The 19,009-nt window shown below is 38.8% G+C and overlaps 1 protein-coding gene across 2 annotated transcripts; it reads left to right on the top strand.

Moving 5' to 3' along the window:
- The first annotated feature begins 3,711 nt into the window (after positions 1–3,711).
- Positions 3,712–5,764, top strand: LOC131248786 (uncharacterized). Of its 2 annotated transcripts, XM_058249241.1 has the most exons (4): positions 3,712–4,299; positions 4,417–4,758; positions 4,841–4,947; positions 5,541–5,764. In XM_058249241.1, the coding sequence occupies exons 2-4, from the start codon at positions 4,693–4,695 to the stop codon at positions 5,728–5,730; spliced, it is 363 nt and encodes a 120-aa protein (XP_058105224.1). In that variant the 5' UTR covers positions 3,712–4,299; positions 4,417–4,692; the 3' UTR covers positions 5,731–5,764. The 2 variants fall into 2 exon arrangements, with proteins under 2 accessions (XP_058105224.1, XP_058105222.1); XM_058249239.1 differs by having other exon boundaries at positions 3,712–4,758.
- Positions 5,765–19,009: the final 13,245 nt, after the last annotated feature.

Here is a 19,009-nt window from a genome sequence, read left to right as displayed (position 1 = left end):
TCACCCATCTAATCCCATTTCTAAGGCCCTATCCTCGGTGAGTTAACAAGACTTGATATCCTACTTCCAAACTATGAGTGCAAATTACAAGCCGAAATCACTGAATGTTTTTTACAACCTTTTTCTGAGTAGAAATGTTGACTTCCCTTCCTTTAGCTACTCAGATGTTTCAGTTCGCTAAGTTTGAAAAGTCCAAAGAGTGCAGACTAGCCACGGAGCGTCAGATACAGTTTCCCGATCTGAGATCCATGGATCACAGACGGTCTCTCCCCATGACTCCCTAAAGTGGTAAAGAAGGGCTCTTTGGGGTCTAATTTTCTTTCTATCTGACAGGACAAGATTGCCACTCCTTCTGTTCAATCATGTTTGAATAAGTGAAGACCTACTATTTTTTCCTGGTCTTTCTAGATATTCTATAAGCTTGAAGAGCAAATTTGGAGAGATGCACTCTTAGATATAGAAGGTGATACGAGCTTGTGTTCTTAACCTGAAAGCCATGCATTATTTATTTATTTATTTCATTTCAGATCTTTTTCTTTCATACATATAAATATTTGTAACCTGCATATTCGTACCTTCAAACATACTTTTACTAGAACCTTCTTTTAAAAAAAATCTACATGGAATTCATCTGATGTTGTGATATTTACAGGTGCGTATTGCTCGCATTTTCAATACATATGGGCCTCGTATGTGTGTATGTGTATAGATGATGGGCGTGTTGTCAGTAACTTTCCTGTTCCGGTTTGCTTCCTCTTTAGTTAAATTGCACAACAATGGTTTGTGGATTTCATAATGCAATCAAGTTGGAATGGACCAGAGTTACAAAGATGTCAGTGTTCTAATCATGCTGAGATATGTGTTACAGGCCCTCTGTAAACAGCCTCTGAGAGTTTATGATGATGGAAAACAAACACGAAGCTTTCAATATGTTTCTAATATGTTACTTTGCTCTTTCTTTTAAGACTTTATAATTGAAAATGTGTTATGGGCTCACCTTCTTTCCTGAAAATAGCATACCTTGCTCAGTTCCAACTACTGTGATAGAATCCCTTTCTTCAATCCCGTGGTTAATGATTAGTTGTATGTCTAGCCACTGCTGATTACTGTCAAATAATCTTTATATTTAATGATGGAAGTTTGCATAATTCATGGGCACACTTTGATTTCATTTTTTATTTTTTGTCATTTTGGTCATTTTTTTCCGAGCCTTTAGAGAGCAGCATAAAAAACCTTGGTAATTTTATCCAACTGAATTTGAGACGTTTGTCTTGCTAATCAAGAATGAGCTAGATCAGTGTTTTGTCACTTCTCTACTCAAGTTATTATTGACTCTATTTTTTAACTCATTGTAGACATGTCTACATGGTAACATATAGAGGTTCCAAATGAATCATCAGGGAAATGTCTCAAATACAGTAGAGGATCCAAAAAAAAAAAAAAAAAAAGGTAAACCTTTAGAGGATCCAAACCAATTATCAGATACCGTGGATGGGCCATATCTAAAATATCATGCCCATTGGACAATCCTATTCGATTGGAAGAATTTTGGGGAAAGAAAACGGAGCACAATATTAGTTCTTTGGCTATCCACAGTTTTCCTAAAAGATCCTCCAAGCCAGGGGTTGATAACTTGATATTCTCCCATCACTTTAATTTCAAGATATGGCCCATTCAAGGTTGGTCGTACCTGATGATTGGTTCGGATCTCTTACATGTTGCCATGTTTACAAAAAAGAGAGTCACTGGTAATAACTTATGGAAAAAAAGGGGTGACAAATTCTCTAGAGTTTCTTATTAAAAACTATTCTCTCTAGATGCAGAATGCAGATTCCAGCATTAGACACAAATAATTCTGAAATAAATCTAAAAGTGGGTGGTTGTTCGGATGGAAAGCTAAATTCTTGGTTTGATTTGGGAGGCTAGCTGTCAATTTTCTTTTCAACAAAATTTTGATGTTAACCATAAAATTTTTTAAACACTCCTAAATCATAATCATCGCCCAAAAAAAAACAAGAAGAAAATAAGACTGATAACTTGTGTCGTAATTTTGTTTTCCTTGAAATTCTTGTGCAGCACCAAAGAATTTACAGGTTATGTATCTTAAAAAAAGAAGAAGAATTTACAGTTTATGTTGTTTCTTGTTTGTACCTTCCACCAGTGGTTTACTGAATTTGTTATGTTGAATTTCTGCAAGATTTAGATTACTTGACCTTGTTTGCAGGAGGTAGCAGCTTTGGTTGTCATGAAAATTCTAGTGCTGCGGGGACCTTTTTTGATTCTGTCCCTCAAAGTCTTCCTGTTAGCAATCACAACATGTCAATACAGATGGACACACATCTTAATCAGCCAGTTTGGACAAATGTTAATATCAGAAATCATGCTAAAGTTGTAGTCCCTTTGCTCTGGAGTCGTGTACAGGTCAGCAAAAAGCTAACCCTCATATGTAATGGTACTGAAAATCTGTCTTTGTTTATTTTGTTTAAGTCTTTTAATCTTCAGGTAAATATGTAATTAATGGAATGCAGGATGTACTAAGATATGCACAAATTCATTAGTGCAAATTTGGGTTCGGCTTTACGCCTTGAAACTTGATTCTTGTAAATGAATCTTGATATGTTGGGATGTGCTTGGCTGGTATGTTTTTGGACATTTGGCAAGCCATCAGCTTGGCTAATATGTTTTCTTTTAGACTGTGGCTGGGCTTTGGTTATAATTGTGAGTTGCCATCCCCATTTGATCATTTCTTTTATATCAGATCATAGACTGTTTAGTAGTTAGGTTACAATTCCGAATCTTCAAATTGTCAAACTAGTGATTTCGATCCACATGAATATGCTTACAACCATTCTCATTACACCACAGCAGTACTACACTGCAGCACGAGAACTCTCTACAATTTCCTTGCATCGTTAGGTTTCTTTTTCTTTACATTTTTTTTTTGTTATGTGTAATGCCATTTTATGCTAAAAGTGTTTATAGCTAAGGAGTAATAGGATATTGGTTTGCCTTGGGTAAAGCTATGAATGCTTGTTATCTCTAGTTTTGCTATTCCAACTTCCAATATTCCCTGTTCAATGGGAGTGAAGAAAAGAAATCTCTCAACATGCTAATGTTCTGGACTGTTGTAGCACATGCCAAATGCATGCTTGTGAGCACCCATCTGCAAACACCAGACACATGTCTTTTAATTGGGACTGATGTAAACTTGCTGAGCCAGCCAACCTTGCTGCCCTGTAATCATATATTTTGCAGGTCTGAAATATGTCTTTTAATTGGGACTGATGTAAATATAATTTGTTTCTGTAATATACTTAACATCCTCTTCACTTCATGCCCAATTTCTTAGTTCAAGTATCATACTATGCTGGGATATCAAAGTTTTCCTCATTTTAGCATGCTTCTTTTAATTTGGTACTGTTTTGATAAATCTTATTTCATTCCTATTTATTCTAATGTTGTCGATGCAATTTAAGTTGTTACTGACAGGGATAAAATCTTGCATGGAAGCTAAGCATCCTGGCTGAGGATTTGAGGAATTTTTAATGGAAATAGTACACTTTAGGTACTTTTCTATTCCTAAAGATGGAAAAATGGGTTTGTGTAAAAATCAATCAGGGTGGTGAGAATAGTAGCTTCCTAATAAAAATGGGGTTTTTTTTTTTGTTTTTTATTTTTTTTATTTTTTTAATTTTTTAGTTTCTTAAATCATGGGTTATTGGTTTTCTTAAATAAAATAATATAGCTGTGAAACCCCATTAGATTTATTCATGGAGTACAAAAGAGGTCTTATCTACATAATGCAAAATGCAGAAAACCAACCATATAACAGTTATAACCTTCAAAAAAGAAAAAAAAATAATGTATATGAGCTTTTCGATTTTAGTCCCTTATGTGCAGCATTACAAATCTATCACAATCCACACATATACGACTGCTCTTATGTGCAGCATTACAAAACTATCGTAATCCACACGTATATGACAGTGATGAATGCATTCATTCGGTCCATATTGGCAAATCTAGTTTCTCAGCAATTTCTCGGCCTGGGAATTTCTTGGGAGATTTTCAGATTTTGACGTTTTTCTCGCTATATTATCAGGAAAGTCTTGCTGAAAATAAAATATTTAAACATATTTATGATAAAGTACTATATAATTTAAATTTTGAATATAAAAGTAGAAACTGAATTATTTTAACTTCTAAATAATTTTTCATTAATATCAAAATACATAAAACTGCCAAACGTTTGAAAATTTCGTGATATTATCGAAATAATATCATTCAATCAAAATTCTGGTAATAGCACAATGTTTTCAAAATCCCGGTGATATTTGTTACATTGATTCTATCGAAATGCTCGATCCATTCAGAGCATATGGCATTTCATTGCATTTATGGTTGATTTTGTAGCAGTATTGGTTACTTATTTTGTTCAGTTAGAGAGTGCAAGTATTAGCTATTTGTTGTGAAATAATGTGATTTTAGCTTTTGCACATACTATCTTCTTTTCACACTCATGCAACCTGTGCATCATTGTTCCAATTTCAGCAAACACAGAACTGTGAATGGGGTTTGTTTATGCTGGTCAAATTACTTGCTTGACTTGGTGTTTTCGTAATCCCGTTTGGTTTCAGGTCCTTGTGTGTGCTAAAGCTCTGTGACAACCTCCTGGGGCCAAATTCTGCAAAAATGGTTTTTGATGCTCTCCTCGATTCTTCATCTGGTCTATCTATCCTTGAGCTATCTGACAACTATGTGAGTGACACACTGGCAGTTCCTGGTTCTTGTTTTACCAGTCAAACCCATTTGGAACATTGCTAATTATCTTTTGTTGCAGATTGCAGGTTGGCTTTCTACAGTTTATGGGAGATTCTCAAGTTGGCCCACATCATCATCATCAGCAATAGACCAATCCTTGAGGTCATTAAATGTTCTCAATCTAGGGTATCGAGTTGTTGATTCATTCTTCAGTTTTTGTCCATGCATTCATGCTTCTGTGAATAGTCTTTGACTAGGTTTGTAGGTCCAATCTCTGTTTTTGTAGTCACCAGATTCATTGTCTGATGGTAACTGGTCCAGTTTTGGCGTGTTCGTTGTATGTATGTATTAAATGATCTTCCCCTAGCAATTGTTCCTGGCAATGCACGTAGAGTTTTTCACCATTTCCAGTTAGTTAGCGTCTGGCATCAGCTGAATGTGACGCAGTTAGCTGATTTTACACCCCTTACCTGGTTTACATATTTGTATTTTGGAGACCTCAGATAGGAGCTGTCAACATCATGGTTTTAAAACTTGGCCGAGTCTGATACGACTCATATGAGTTTGACACCAGGAGTCGCCCCTGACTTGGGCAAGTCTGGACTCAACTCAGGACCAAACGAGTTAAGTCTGAGTTTCTGAGTCTTTTGATCATGGTCCACATCTAAATAGGGAAAGTTGAGAATTGCTTATTGCTTTCAGCAACAGTTTGATTATAATTGCCTTCCAAAAAAAAAAAAAAAAAAAAACAGTTTGTTTATAATAGTTTGATGTTGCAGGGGAAGCAATTTACGTGAGAATGATGCAGAAGATCTTAAATCTGCACTAGCTTACACTCCAAACTTGCAGGGTTTGGATATCAGTGACAATCTTATTGGGGACAATGTAATTAGGTCAGTTGAGCGAAGATTTAATTACAGGGAGTTATTTGTGGAGGTCTACTGGTCTACCTTGAGTGCCACAAATTGATTCCCTTGTGATGTCCTCACTGTCCTGCGCTTAAATTGGCCATGCGACACAAGAGTCCACAATCCGGATTTCAAATGTCATGGATCCACAGTGGAGATGTTCAGTACAATGGAAAACTCTCACTGACAGAATGATCTTAACCATCCAATGTGTGGAGTACAAATGGATGGCATAAAAGAATGTCGCTAACGGTTGGAATTCTGCAGGAAAAGGTCTACCAGTTGGAAAGTTGGATTGGCCAATTGATGAAGTTAACAGACAGTGGTCTATCCTGGTGGCAGACATCTAATGAACATTCTTGATCATGGACCTTTGTGTCATGTGTCCAATTTGAGTGCAGCGTACTGAATAAGGAAGTTTTCACAATGTGCTAGTTAGAATTCCCTTGTTTGTATATTGATCGGGTGAAGGGTTAACAAATCTCAATTGAACATTTACAGGAGTATACTTCCATACTTTATCAACGCTTCTGAAAGAGCATCTACCTTAGCGGATATAAAAGTAGAGAACTGCAACCTTTCCTGCATTGGAGCGACACAACTTTTAACGAGTCTCTCAACCTTGAAGTCTCCTTTGAACACACTCTCAATTGCAGATAAGGACCTTGGCAGGTGAGTCCATCTAATTTCAATGTGTAGAGGTACAATGTAAAGGAAATGCATCAAGTCCAACCGGTTGGACCATGGGTTTTCCTCCACCCAGCAGATACCTTCCAACCCATCATGTGCATGTTACATCCAACCCATCCAATAGGTTGTACCTGCCATGAAGGTTACCTTCTGCAATAAAAAAATTTCAAATAAAAAAGAACCACATCTACTCTTCATGTGGACCACAACTATATTATTTTATTTAAGAAACAATGATAAGAGATACAATTATTATAATTTCTATCAGGGCATGCACTACAATTATAAGAGATACCGTTATTATATATTTTTTTCAAACAAAGAGAAGTAGCTACGGCTATTCACCGTAGCTCTTGATCTGAAAACTGTAGCTGTGTTTAATTTTGGCTTATTGCTACAGATGCTACAAATATTATCCGTAGCTATATGTACATTTTGCTACCAGAAGTATGGCTATAGATTAGATCCGTAGCCATTTATTATGTGGCTATAGATTAAATCGGTAGCCATCGCTTCAAAAGCAATGGCTATGGCCTTGCTATGGACTATAACCATAGCCATATGTTTTTAGCTACGGCTTTTATCCATAGCCTTTGATCCTTTTTTGGTAGTGAAGGTGAACTAGTAGAGAAATTTATTGATAGATGAAAAGCTTTGGGAGCATCATGTAGACAACTTCATGAAAAGAAAGAACAATTGAAAATGTGTCTGAACTCGATGGAAATAGGAATTGCGTTCGGCCTAACAAGTGTTGATGTTGGAGCACAAAAAATCAGCAAGAAAGGAATAATGAAATGTTAGAAGTCAAGGAAGAAAAGAAGCAAAAGAGGAAATTCTCTATTGGGCGCAGAGAAGATACATTGTGCATGCGCAATAGGTATGTTGCGTAGCCAAATAAGTGGCCCATTGTGCGGCGCGCAATAGGTCCCATGCACATCTGCACAATGAAGAATAATGGTGCAGAAATAAAGGTCCACATGTGTGAATGCCTATAAATACCCCTTCCCCTATTCATTTGATTCATTCGCAAGTGTAGAGCTCTAGAGGATTTTGAAAAAAAATTTGGAAGTCATCTGAAGGATTTCAGGTATCCCTAAGAAGAAGAAGAAGAAGAAGAAGGAAAGAGGGGAGAGACCCTGTTGCGCAGAGGTGCGCAACAGGAACCTACTGCGCGTCGCGCAATGGACCGGTTTCACGCGTAATAGCTTTATTGTGCCTATATATATTTTGTCATTTCTTCGTAAAGACAGTGGTCTATGATGGAATTCTACTATTCTTTTCGAGATTATCATCTTAGATGAATCAGAAGAGAAGTAAAGGGTTTCTAAAGGATTCTTAAATCTGCACAACTCCTCTTTCCTAAGGATGAATGCATCACAAGCTGGAATGCTGCCGAAATCATTATCAAAATTATTTCCACATACATCATTATTGCATTGGTTAAATACACTTTATATTGGAATCAAGGAAAATATGAGGATGTAAATGAACTTTAACATCCATAAAATATTTGGTGATGATTGGTTCTCTTATATTCCTCTGTTATTATTGAATAAGATATCCCCAATAGAAACACATTTATTTCTTGTCGAAACAAAATGATGACTCTGCTCGGTACATTTATCTTATTCATTAATGACTTAGGAATTATCTAAAGAACTTTTATCATCACATGACGTCATAATGATGCCAAAATGGTGACTCTCAATGGGAACATCCTCCCCTTCATCTCAAAAATAAAGTGTATTCTGCTTAGTTCATATCATTGACATATCATTCTTTCTTTTAGGAATTTTAGCCCCTTTTCTACTTTAATGGCTTTTCTCTCCAACCAAACAATTTTCTACTTCACGCCTACAGGATTTGTCATCAATTATATTCATAATAAGCAGTCACTACCTAAATCTCTAGATCAGAAGACCGAGTCAGCTCTGACCATTAGTAATAGACTGCAATCCGTGACTGAGGTAGTTTCTGTATCGCCAATATTGCAAGATGACAAAGAAGAATGGACTGTGGTGTCACCAAAAAGATCAAAGGCCCGATCTCCCTCAACCCCAGTTCCACTACAAACAGTTCGAGGGCCAGTCAGCCGAAACCGTGTACTAGCTCCACCCTCATTATACCTGTGGAAAAGTAAGGTCATTTCCTTTACTCCTTAAGATTTCCCAGCTCTTTCGGCTGTGACTGCCCGATAGACTGGGAAAGGGAAAGGAAAATTACCTATGATGAGTGATCTACCCTCTACGAGACTACATATTTCCATACATCACGAACACCATCACCACCAGCCCCCACACCGAAGTAGCTAGAGTCTTACGAAAGCTTCAAGGGATATAATCAGGATTCCTTTTCTTTAAATTCTACTGCAACAATGTACCCTCCATCCACCCCGACGACGAGATAATCAGTAAGTGGAGAAGCTATTGTTTATATGGCAGGAACAAGTCAGAATTAACCATCGTCTACAGATGGACGTTTATCAGAGATTGTCAGAGCACATATAATCTTAATGGAAGAATGTAGAAGTCTAAGAGAGGCATTAGCTATGCTAGCCCATAATGTAGCTCAAGTTGTAGTTCATCCTGCAATGGATACGATATACGACTAAGAACAACAATCGGAAGGCTCACAACCACCAAGAGGAGGATCATGTGGATAAGCTCTTGCAATTCGTTTGATAATACGGGATGATATACGACAAGTATTGGTAGGGAATGTCAGAACGGAAAGGGAACGAGAACACCCTGGAAGATTCTGTTTCAGAATACTGTATTCGCGCGAAGTCAAAAACGTGCCATTCCCCGCAAATTTCAAATATCCAGACTTCCAGAAATTCAATGGAGACAGATCTTCGGAGGAACATCTCATGCACTTCATCACTACTATAAGCAACTTCTCAACAGTCTCACAATATTGACTATGGTTGTTTGGTTCATCACTAATCGGAAAAGCCTTCAGGTGTTATTCCAGCTTAGTGTTCACAACCCCAAGTGTAGCGTTGTAATGTAGTAATAACTCGGTAAGACCGAGGTCGAATCCACCGGGACTAAACTTGTACGTATTCTGAAAATAACTAGAACTAGAACTAGAAAAAGATCTAAATTGAAATCTGAATAATTGAGAGTAACGGTGAATAATGTTGATTAAAACTTATGAATTTAAAGGTGGGAATTAGGGTGCCAAGGATCCATTTGTAGCTATTAAGATGCTATCTTAATTTAAAGAACACAATTGGAATTGGAGTCCAATCCTATCCAACTGGAAGATAAAGCAATTTAAATCAAATCTGAACTTTCATTGACCTAATTCTCAATGGAGGAGAATTGTGATGATTGGAAGGGATTCCATCACCCTACCATGCCTATGAGACGATGGTGAACGATAGGATTTACCAATTTCTCAATCTCAAAACAGGAAAAGAAGATATCTAAACCTATCACAACATTTATTATAAATTGAGTCACAACAAATCATAGAAAATTGAAAATATTCCCTTAATATCAAACTAGAAATCAATGAAGTTCAATAAGAATAATAATCAAGGCAAAATAAATTTCCCAACACTCTACAAGCTTCACCTCTTAGCCCTAGCTAAGAGGTTTAGCCAACTATAAACATGATTGAAACTAAATCTTTTAAACAAAGCATGAAAAATAAACTATGGAAGAAGAAAAACTCTTTGGCGGCTACTCCACCCTTGTGCTATACTCCTTGAGACATTTCCAAACCTTAGAAGGTACTTTGGAGCATCCTAGGGAGTTCTATTTATGGTTGTGGAACTCCAACTTTCGCACCTAGTTGGAAAAATATAAAAACCGCCTCGATTTACGCACTCCGCAATTTCCCAAAATATACTCGAAGTTATAGAATATGGTTTTTTCAAGACAATTTTAGGAATGTATTTATTTTCAGGACAATTTCAGGATTCCTTTTCTTCATTTCAAATCTCTAATTCTCTTCATTCCTCACTTGGTTTTCTTGGATCTTTGGCATGTGAATTCTTTATTAATAATTTTCAAATCTCTAAATCTTCATTTAGTAATCTTTTGAGCATAAATATTCCTTTGGGCATCAATTTCACCTCAAGCTCTCAAAATCACATCGCACATGAAAACATGCATAATTAAATCGATTAAGCACTATGATGTTTATAAAACCAAGGTATAAATAGGGGAAAATATGCAATATTTCACACTCAACACCCAACGCTAGGATTCATATGTACTTGAGATCAGATGTAAGACACTTTTATGGCTAACTTCTTCTCATTCGATCGAGACATGAGTTGGCCTTAGTACAACAAAGGGAAGGCGAACCGATAGAAAAATTTATTGACAAATGGAAGCCTTTGGGAGCATCGTGCAGACAACTCCCTGAAGAGAAAGAACAAGTGAAAATGTGTCTGAATTTAAGGGAAACATGAATTGCGTTCAACTAAAAAGTGCTGACATACAAACTTTTCGCGATCTTTGCTACGAAGGCTCATGCGTCTGAAGTTATGACCAAGAAAATGCTAGCCTTCTATAACAAAACAGTGTGACGAGGATTGAGTCAACTAATAGCAAATGTTACCAAACAAGAAAAGAAAAGAGAAGACCCTCGTTGTTTCTACAAGAAATGAATGTGTTACAATTGGGAATATCTTATTCAATAATAACAAATGAATTAAGACAGAACAATCATCATCAGATATTTTATTGATGTTAGAGTTCATTTACATCCCCATGTTTCCCTTGAAATAATGTTATATCTAGAATAATCCTGATAATGATTTCGGCAGCATTCTGGCTTGTGGTGTGCTCTTCTTAACGGAGGAGGCGTTGTGCAGATTTAGGAATCTTTCAGAAATCCTCTATCTCTCCTCTGGTTTGTCTGAGATGACAATTCTGAGGGAAATGATGAATCTCCATCATAGAAGATTGCAACCATGTAGGAATGACAAAATACATGGGCCTCTTAAAAAAGACCACATGCGCAATAGGAGTGTTGCGTGGAGCGCAGAGACCCCCAGTTGCGCGCCACTCACACAACAAGGAAATTTTCTCCTACATTCTTCTCTTTCTTCTTCCTCCCCTTCTCCTTTGAGATACCTGAGATGCTTTAGATGGAATCTCGAAACTTCTTCGGAATCCTCTGAAGCTCTGGACTTATAAATGAATCAAATGAGGATGTTAAAGGGGTATTTATAGGCATTTCACACGTGTGGCCTCAATCCACATGCCACTTATCTCCATTGTGGGGCCCTAGGCAGGGGCTCATTACGCTGCGTAATGGTCGGCGTAACAGCTCCATTGCGTGCACGCAATAGGTCCATCTCTTTATTATTAGAAAATTTCTCTCTTTCAACATCCTTTTCTGCTTCAATTTCCTTCACTTCTTCCTCTTATTTTTCTTTAATTTTATGCCCCAACAAATGCCCCCTTGATCCTCTATTGATTTTGTGACAAAATGAATAGAGGGTCAACTTCTTCTTCATAAATGTAAGTGCTTATATGTTTAAGCACACATTAATTGTCAAATTCTGTAAGACAAAAGTGTTACAAGTCTGATCATAAGTTTGAAATCACAACTACTCTATATGTCTAAAGAACAGCTCAAGATCGACTTATCATCTCAAGAAGTCCGATTTAAAGACAAGTTCAAGACAAGTTTGAAATCTCAAGACAAGTTCCGATTTAAAGACTGATCATAAGTTTGAAATCACAACTACTCTATATGTCTAAAGAACAGCCCGATTTAAAGACAAGTTCAAGACAAGTTGTCCCATGTATTTGCTAAAACACAGGTGATATAACCCTAGAAAGACCTTAAGTTAGGTAATTTCAAAAGTCTAATTGATTTTGGATTTTTAATAGTGTTTTTACTCTGGAGTTTGGCCAACCTAACTACCTCGGCTAACCTAACTTCAAGTTCGAGCTAAATATCAAATTCTGTTGAAAATTCAGCTAGCCTAAATTTTAGTTCGGCTAGCCTAACTTGAAATACAGCCAGCCCAAGTGAAGTTCAGGTCAAATTCCAGCAATGCATTCCTTTGGAAATTGTGTGAATTCAGCTAGCCGATTGTCAAATTTGGCCAGCCGAATTTCACCTTGGGCCAGCCGAATTTTGGATAAATCTTATCTTGCGCAATTCGATAGGCGTTGGAACGAATCCGGTGAATCTGGCCAGCTGAAGCTATTCTTAGGTTAGATGAATTTCTAATCCCTTTGCCTATAAATAGAGGCCTTGTAACGCCCCAAATTTTGGGGGCCGAGTAGGTACTCGGCTCCCGAATTCCCGGGTGCCACTTATGCCCTACTGAGTTTCAGAATTGGTATAATTTGTTCATTTCATAAGAAATGGGGAAGTATAGTAGACCATGCAATATAAAACAAGACAAATATGATGAACTCATGTGCAACTAATATAAAATCTATGTCCAACCATAAAGATAATGTAAATAAATATGTGGGACTATGTCCCGCAAAATATATTGTCCAAAAATGAATAGACCCCTGCCCTGAGTCCTGTGGCTAATCCTATGGCGTTCTACGGGGATTCGCCAAAGATCTGAAAATATGACCACTCCTCCTCATCGTCCACGCTCGCTCCCTCAAGCGCGTCGAGCTCCGTAATCCTTGTATCTAAGAGTGATTCTAGTTGGTGTTTTAAAACACCGCCCCAGAGTGAGAGTGAGTGATCAACTCAGTGGATACCATTAACAATAAGTTATGCATGTTATCAAACCAATAGATGAAGTTAATGAAGGTAAACATTCACAAAATTCTAATTACTCTTATTAATGGATATGCATGGTTCCATGATATGATGCATGCCCTTACTTCCAACCTTCCCTCATGCGACACTGTCTAACGATTGCAATGTCAAACACTCCCTCAATGCGACCTCGACTGCCGAGTCGCCAACCTAACTAATGCAATGTGATGGTGAGATGTTAGCTGCATTGATTAATTACGTTCATTCATCCAGTAGTTTGAGAAATTTGGGACACCATGACCGATTAATGCCCTCTCCTGATCGTGCGGCCCTGGCGATCATGGCAGTATTGCTTTGTGATCCTTGGCCCGTTTTGGGTTCGTCACTCCTAATAATAAAATCATACGAGGGGCAATTGTAAGGAAGAGTTCTTACTCGCGGTCACTACGAAGAGGCTCGTCACCCCGGTGTAGGCCGACATCTCGGGCATAGTGTCCCATTCCACCATGCAAGACTCCCAAGACTTCTAGGCCACAACAAGCTAGTTATCAGTGGGTGTAAATGGATGCAGAGTGTCTCAGGTTCAAGTATGCGTGTACATACATGGTTAACGAATGTGGACGACCAGCTGATGAGCTAATTTGTCCCCTCTAGACGAACTACGAGTCGTACGACATTGGGAGCAATGTCCTGCATAGTCTAACTACTGTCAACTATCCATAATTCGACTAATTGGGACAAATTGGCCCTTGAAAGGCCCTACCGGAGGGGCTACCCATACGGGTTCTGAAATTGTTGGCCGATCCAACAAGGGAGCAGAGTATAAATGAATGATACTAAAGCGGATGTCGATCTATGTCTAGTTGTGAGAGATTTATGCATACATAGTAGTGAATTGTAGACATGGACATCATGATTGATTAAGGATTCTTAAATACATGGGAAATTTAAATAAACATGTAGACAAGTTCAATTTTAGAGAAATTAAATCATGCATAGAGTGAGAGTTGGTAATTAGTCGTGTATATAGGGGACATGCAACAAAATTTTCCTAATTATTTCAAAATTTAGGGATGTGTCATGTTTTAATTTTATAATAAATAGGAATTAAGGCAATGCAAGGATCTTGGGTGGTTGAGAGCCCAAGTTCTCCCCAAATCGAAAATCATGCGAAGCAACACTCCAATTCTACTATTACCATACATGCAACTGACATGCAAACAAATTCCACACTCATAATCATTAATTTCTGTCTAGATTTGATATAAAAAAAACCACCTATAGTTAATGGTCCGCACTTAGGAATGGTTTGACGGCTTGCGGAGCCGCTCCCAAGGTGTCGGTCCTGCGAGTTCGCGTGTCGGAGCCCTATGCCGATAAAATTGCATATTAGAAGGCATGCATGGCTTAAGACACCCAAAATTTGAAAAGAAATTGGGAGAATACCTTCCGATCGTCGACAAGCAGCCTCTATGGTAGTGGAGTCACGAGTTCCGGCGCGAGGTTGTGGTAGGAGAGTGGATTTCTCAAAAATCCAGCTCCTTTGGAACTTCCTCTCTCTCCACTCTCTCCACTCTCTCTCCTCCTTGTAGCAAAAATTCATATGAGAGTGAGGGAGTGGGATTCTAGATTTTATATAGTCTGAAATTTTAATCTAAATGGCCCTAGAAGTTCTTATTCCAACATGCATACCCCTAGTGGTTTGATTTTAGGTCCTGGGGCCATTCTAATGGCCCCCTAGCCCATCTGTCTCATGGTGTACGTGCTCCATTGTCAGATAAGTGGTTGACTTAAATTTGCTGGCAAACGGATGACCCAATTGGCCGTGGGGGCCTAATTTGCGATCAACGATCACTGATGATCGATCAGGGCCCCAGTTATACGGATATGAGCAGGGAGATATCCCTGACTTATGGCCCGAGTTTGATTGCAATTTAACAGTTGGAAAGTCGCAACTTCACCGTTTTAGTGGTGGGGCCAACTCACTTAAGTTTCAAGTTTCAAGTCCCAGAGAGTCATGCCTTTCAAGCCTACCTTCACAGTCCAAGTCGTGCAGTTCGGGGCATCGTTTGTGCCCACCGTCTGCGATGGACGTCAAGCCCAGTGAGATTGACATTATTCTATAATTTCGAAACTAATGGCCCATTAATGAGTGGTTTAGAGCTTGTTCAGGTAATCGGGGCATTTTTGAAATGAATTGGATAGGGAGATTTGTTTGTGCGCAATGGTTAGGGTCTGGATTAGATAAGTCTATAGTGTGGCCTTTTCGTAATTAGCAAAAATGGTGATTCGGTCATAATCACTCAAAACCATCGGTTCTTAGGCCAAGCAGATAATTAGGTTGACCTGGTTCGCTAGCTAAGATCCGGCCTATAGGCGACTTGACTTTGGGTAGTTCTTTAATTTGGTTATGGTTGTCTTGATTAGTTAGTGATAGGTCGGTTAGATTTGGGCCCTAGATGAATAATTCACGAGGCTAGACTTGAGGTTTAAGTGATCAGGCAGATTTGTTGGCTTCATACGGTTGGTTAATCGAATTTGTGTGGTTCTTTATCAGTACCACCCACGTATAGGCTCACTTTAAGCATCAAGGGTCAATAAGTGACGACGTGAGCCAGTTTATATATATATATATATATATATATATATATATATATATATATATATATATATATATATATATATATATATATATATATAAAGGATTTTTGGCAATCCAAAATACGAAAAATTCAAGATGTTACAATCTACCCCCCTTAAAAACAATTTCATCCCCAAAATTGTCTAATGTAAACAGGTAAAGATATTCTAATTTCGTACGCTTAAGTTTTGTTGATTTCATGTTCATATGCATGGCAGGGTGCAACTAAATATGCTAGTCTGGCTTATTGTAGTTTACCCTCCATAAAACTTTTTCACCCTGATGGTTTACTGCAATTTTTCAAATGATTTGGATTCATGATGACTGTTCCTCTCTATCTAGAGTAAAAATATATGTTTTCAACGTTTGGCCAGCACCGAGAGACGGCGGTAGTGGGCTTGAACCTGATACGTCAATCATTTACCTAACCAGGTTAAAAGGCTTGTTGTATCTATTCCTAGTCCTGGTGGATCCTAGTCTTCTGCTCGGTCAAAACAATGAGTCCGTTGGTAGTCACTTTGGATTGAGAATTGGGTCAAGCCGTAAATACTTCGTAAGTGTATGGTCTCGTAATTCCGTAGTCCTATCAACGTAAATGTTTAGGGAATATCACTCATCATTGAAAAGTTCAAATCTCCTATTTATAATGTTGTCCTTTGGGTCTTGGTCAAATAGAGTTCTCGTTTTAATTTATGTCCAAATTAGGGATTAATAAATCTCTCAATGTGCCTATGGTCAAAGATCATCCTAAAAAGGTTTCTAATGGCATAAAATTTTATATGTATATTGCCATTTCAATCTTATGGCTAGTGGGTTATGAGTAAATTGCACTTCTGTCACGCCCTAAACTCGGAGATCGGACTAGCAGGAATCCTGATCGCTGAATTCGGTGCCGACAGGCTCCGTAGTACCCTATTCTCGGCCCCAATGCCCATATGCTAGATTCCGATCATAGGATCCTAAAAGGAGGATTTTTCGATGTACATTTATCTCGTAAGAAGCATAACCACAAGTTTACCCAAATCACAAAGGCAACATCATCATCACATATCCACTATTATAATCACTTGAATACAATGCTAAAAGGGAAATGCATATATCAAAAATCAAAGCTCCAGAGGTCCATTGCATGCTCCAAGCTCAATGCTGCTGCGACCTAACGCCACTTACATACATTTATCATACATAAGCTTATAGAAAGCTTAGTGGGTGGTGAAAGTGTGTGCACAAGGTAAGTGCCAAGCAAGCAATATCAGAGTAATCAGAGTAAGCCGAAATATACAGGTAAGTCTGTGAGTGCTATCAGCCGTACCAAGGCTATGCGATGCAAGGCATGAATGATAACAGCCGTATCAAGGCTGTGCAATGGAAAAACATAATAAGCCAATATCAGATGCCGAGGATGCAATGTAATATGTGGTGCGAATGGAATGATTAAGCTGGAGTGTGAAGTCAGGATGATAGTACGCAGTATCGCAAGCTATGAGGTCTATCACAAAAGACTTCTATCCAAACCAATCCTATACCTAAATTTGGATAGTCAGACTCAATGTGGTAAACTCCTGATCTCAGGTTAGTCACGCACCCCAACCGAAATCTTGGCCGTTGCGAAGGTACATATAACAAACAGTTGTGCACCATCAGCCTAAGTGGATAGTGAATAAATGAATGAATGAGTATACAACTTCTGCTCAATAAGTCCACATAACAATACCGTACATCTTTGGGATCATCACTGGGGTCTAGTACACTCCACACCAGCTTGCCGCCCCATCAAGCGCACAACTGGATAAGTGGAAGAGACCTCACTATTCGCCTACCAATATCGGCCTGGCTCGTTGATAGCAGACCTATTTACGAGCTGATCAGACTCAGCCTAGCATTGCCTACTCCCTCAGGTGGGTAAGGCCACACCACCTCTCAACCGATTACGACACAATGGGAAACGCGACCTACTGGTATATAGCCCTTATGCGCTCATATATATCCACTCAGTCTCGACGTTGGGGCGTCCTCTGGTACCAAGAGGGTTTAGGAATTTTCACCCAGGGCCATCTATGACAGCCCGATGCTAGTAACAGATCTCTGGTGTCCCATTTGGCTATTTATGATATGCCTGTGGAGGCTACGACCCTAATGTCGCTAGGGCATACGATAATCATAATCACACAATGCGAGATACATGAGTCACACAGTCTAATCATGCATCAATCCTACGCATACTGTGCCTTTATGAGGGATAACTCTACATATCAGGGAGTCCCATAAACCATTTGTACTATGGCATATGCAATGGTCAATCACATCTCATAACAAACATACAAATGATGTGTATGGGCATGTATCGTGATGCTATGCTGTCACATACTCATAATCGGTATCAATAACTGGCACTGATAATCAACATCGATAGTTGGCCTTGATAATCGACCTCAACAATGTGGACATTTAACCAACATTGCCCCCAAGGGATGGCCCACATGGAGCCTAACATATAGTGGACCCATGGCCTCACACAAGGGCCTAATATACAACACCATGGGTCTCACTCATGAGCTTGATACACATCACAATGAGCCTCTTAAATGGGCTTAATATACATCATAATGGGCTTCATCACCTGGCCCTCAAATGCATCACAATGGGCCTCATCACATAGGCCTCATATACATCACATTGGGCCTTAAACACGGGTTGAATACACATCACAATGGGCCTCAAATACAGGCCACATGCACATCACATTGGGCTTCAAACACGGGCCGAATACATATCACAATGGGACTCAAATAGGGGCCGCATGTACATCACATTGGGCCTCGACAATCAGAATCGGCCTATATAATCGGCCTTGACAATCGGAATCGGTCTTGATAATCAGGATCGGCCTCGATGATCATAATCGGCCTCAACAATCAGGATTGGTCTCGATAATCAGAATCGGCCTCGACAATCAGAATCGGCCTCGATAATTAGAATCGGCCTCGATAATCATAATCGGCCTTGATAAGCGGAATCGGCCTTGATAACTAGAATTGGCCTCGATGATCGGCCTCAACAATCGGCCTCGATAATCATAATCAGCCTCGATAATCATAATCAGCCTCGATGATCGGCCTCAACAATCGGAATCGGCCTCAATATTCGGAATCGGCCTCGATAATCAAAATTGGCCTCGATAATCAGAATCAACCTCGACAATCTGAATGGCCTCGACAATTGGAATTGGCGTCAACAATTGGTCTCAATAAACGGAATTGGCCTTGACAATTGGAATTGGCCTTGACAATCGAAATCAGCCTCAACAATC

The sequence above is a fragment of the Magnolia sinica genome, chromosome 6 (assembly GCF_029962835.1).
Source record: "Magnolia sinica isolate HGM2019 chromosome 6, MsV1, whole genome shotgun sequence".
Classification (NCBI taxonomy): Eukaryota; Viridiplantae; Streptophyta; class Magnoliopsida; order Magnoliales; family Magnoliaceae; genus Magnolia; species Magnolia sinica.
Note: the sequence above shows the minus strand (reverse complement) of the source record. Positions and strands in the feature narration are given on the sequence as shown.

Coding starts and splice junctions, on each gene's coding strand:
- LOC131248786 (XM_058249241.1), top strand. CDS start 4,693: ATGGTTTTTGATGCTCTCCTCGATTCTTCATCTGGTCTATCTATCCTT. Junction 4,759..4,840: donor TTGAGCTATCTGACAACTAT/GTGAGTGACACA, acceptor CTTTTGTTGCAG/ATTGCAGGTTGGCTTTCTAC. Junction 4,948..5,540: donor TTAAATGTTCTCAATCTAGG/GTATCGAGTTGT, acceptor TTGATGTTGCAG/GGGAAGCAATTTACGTGAGA.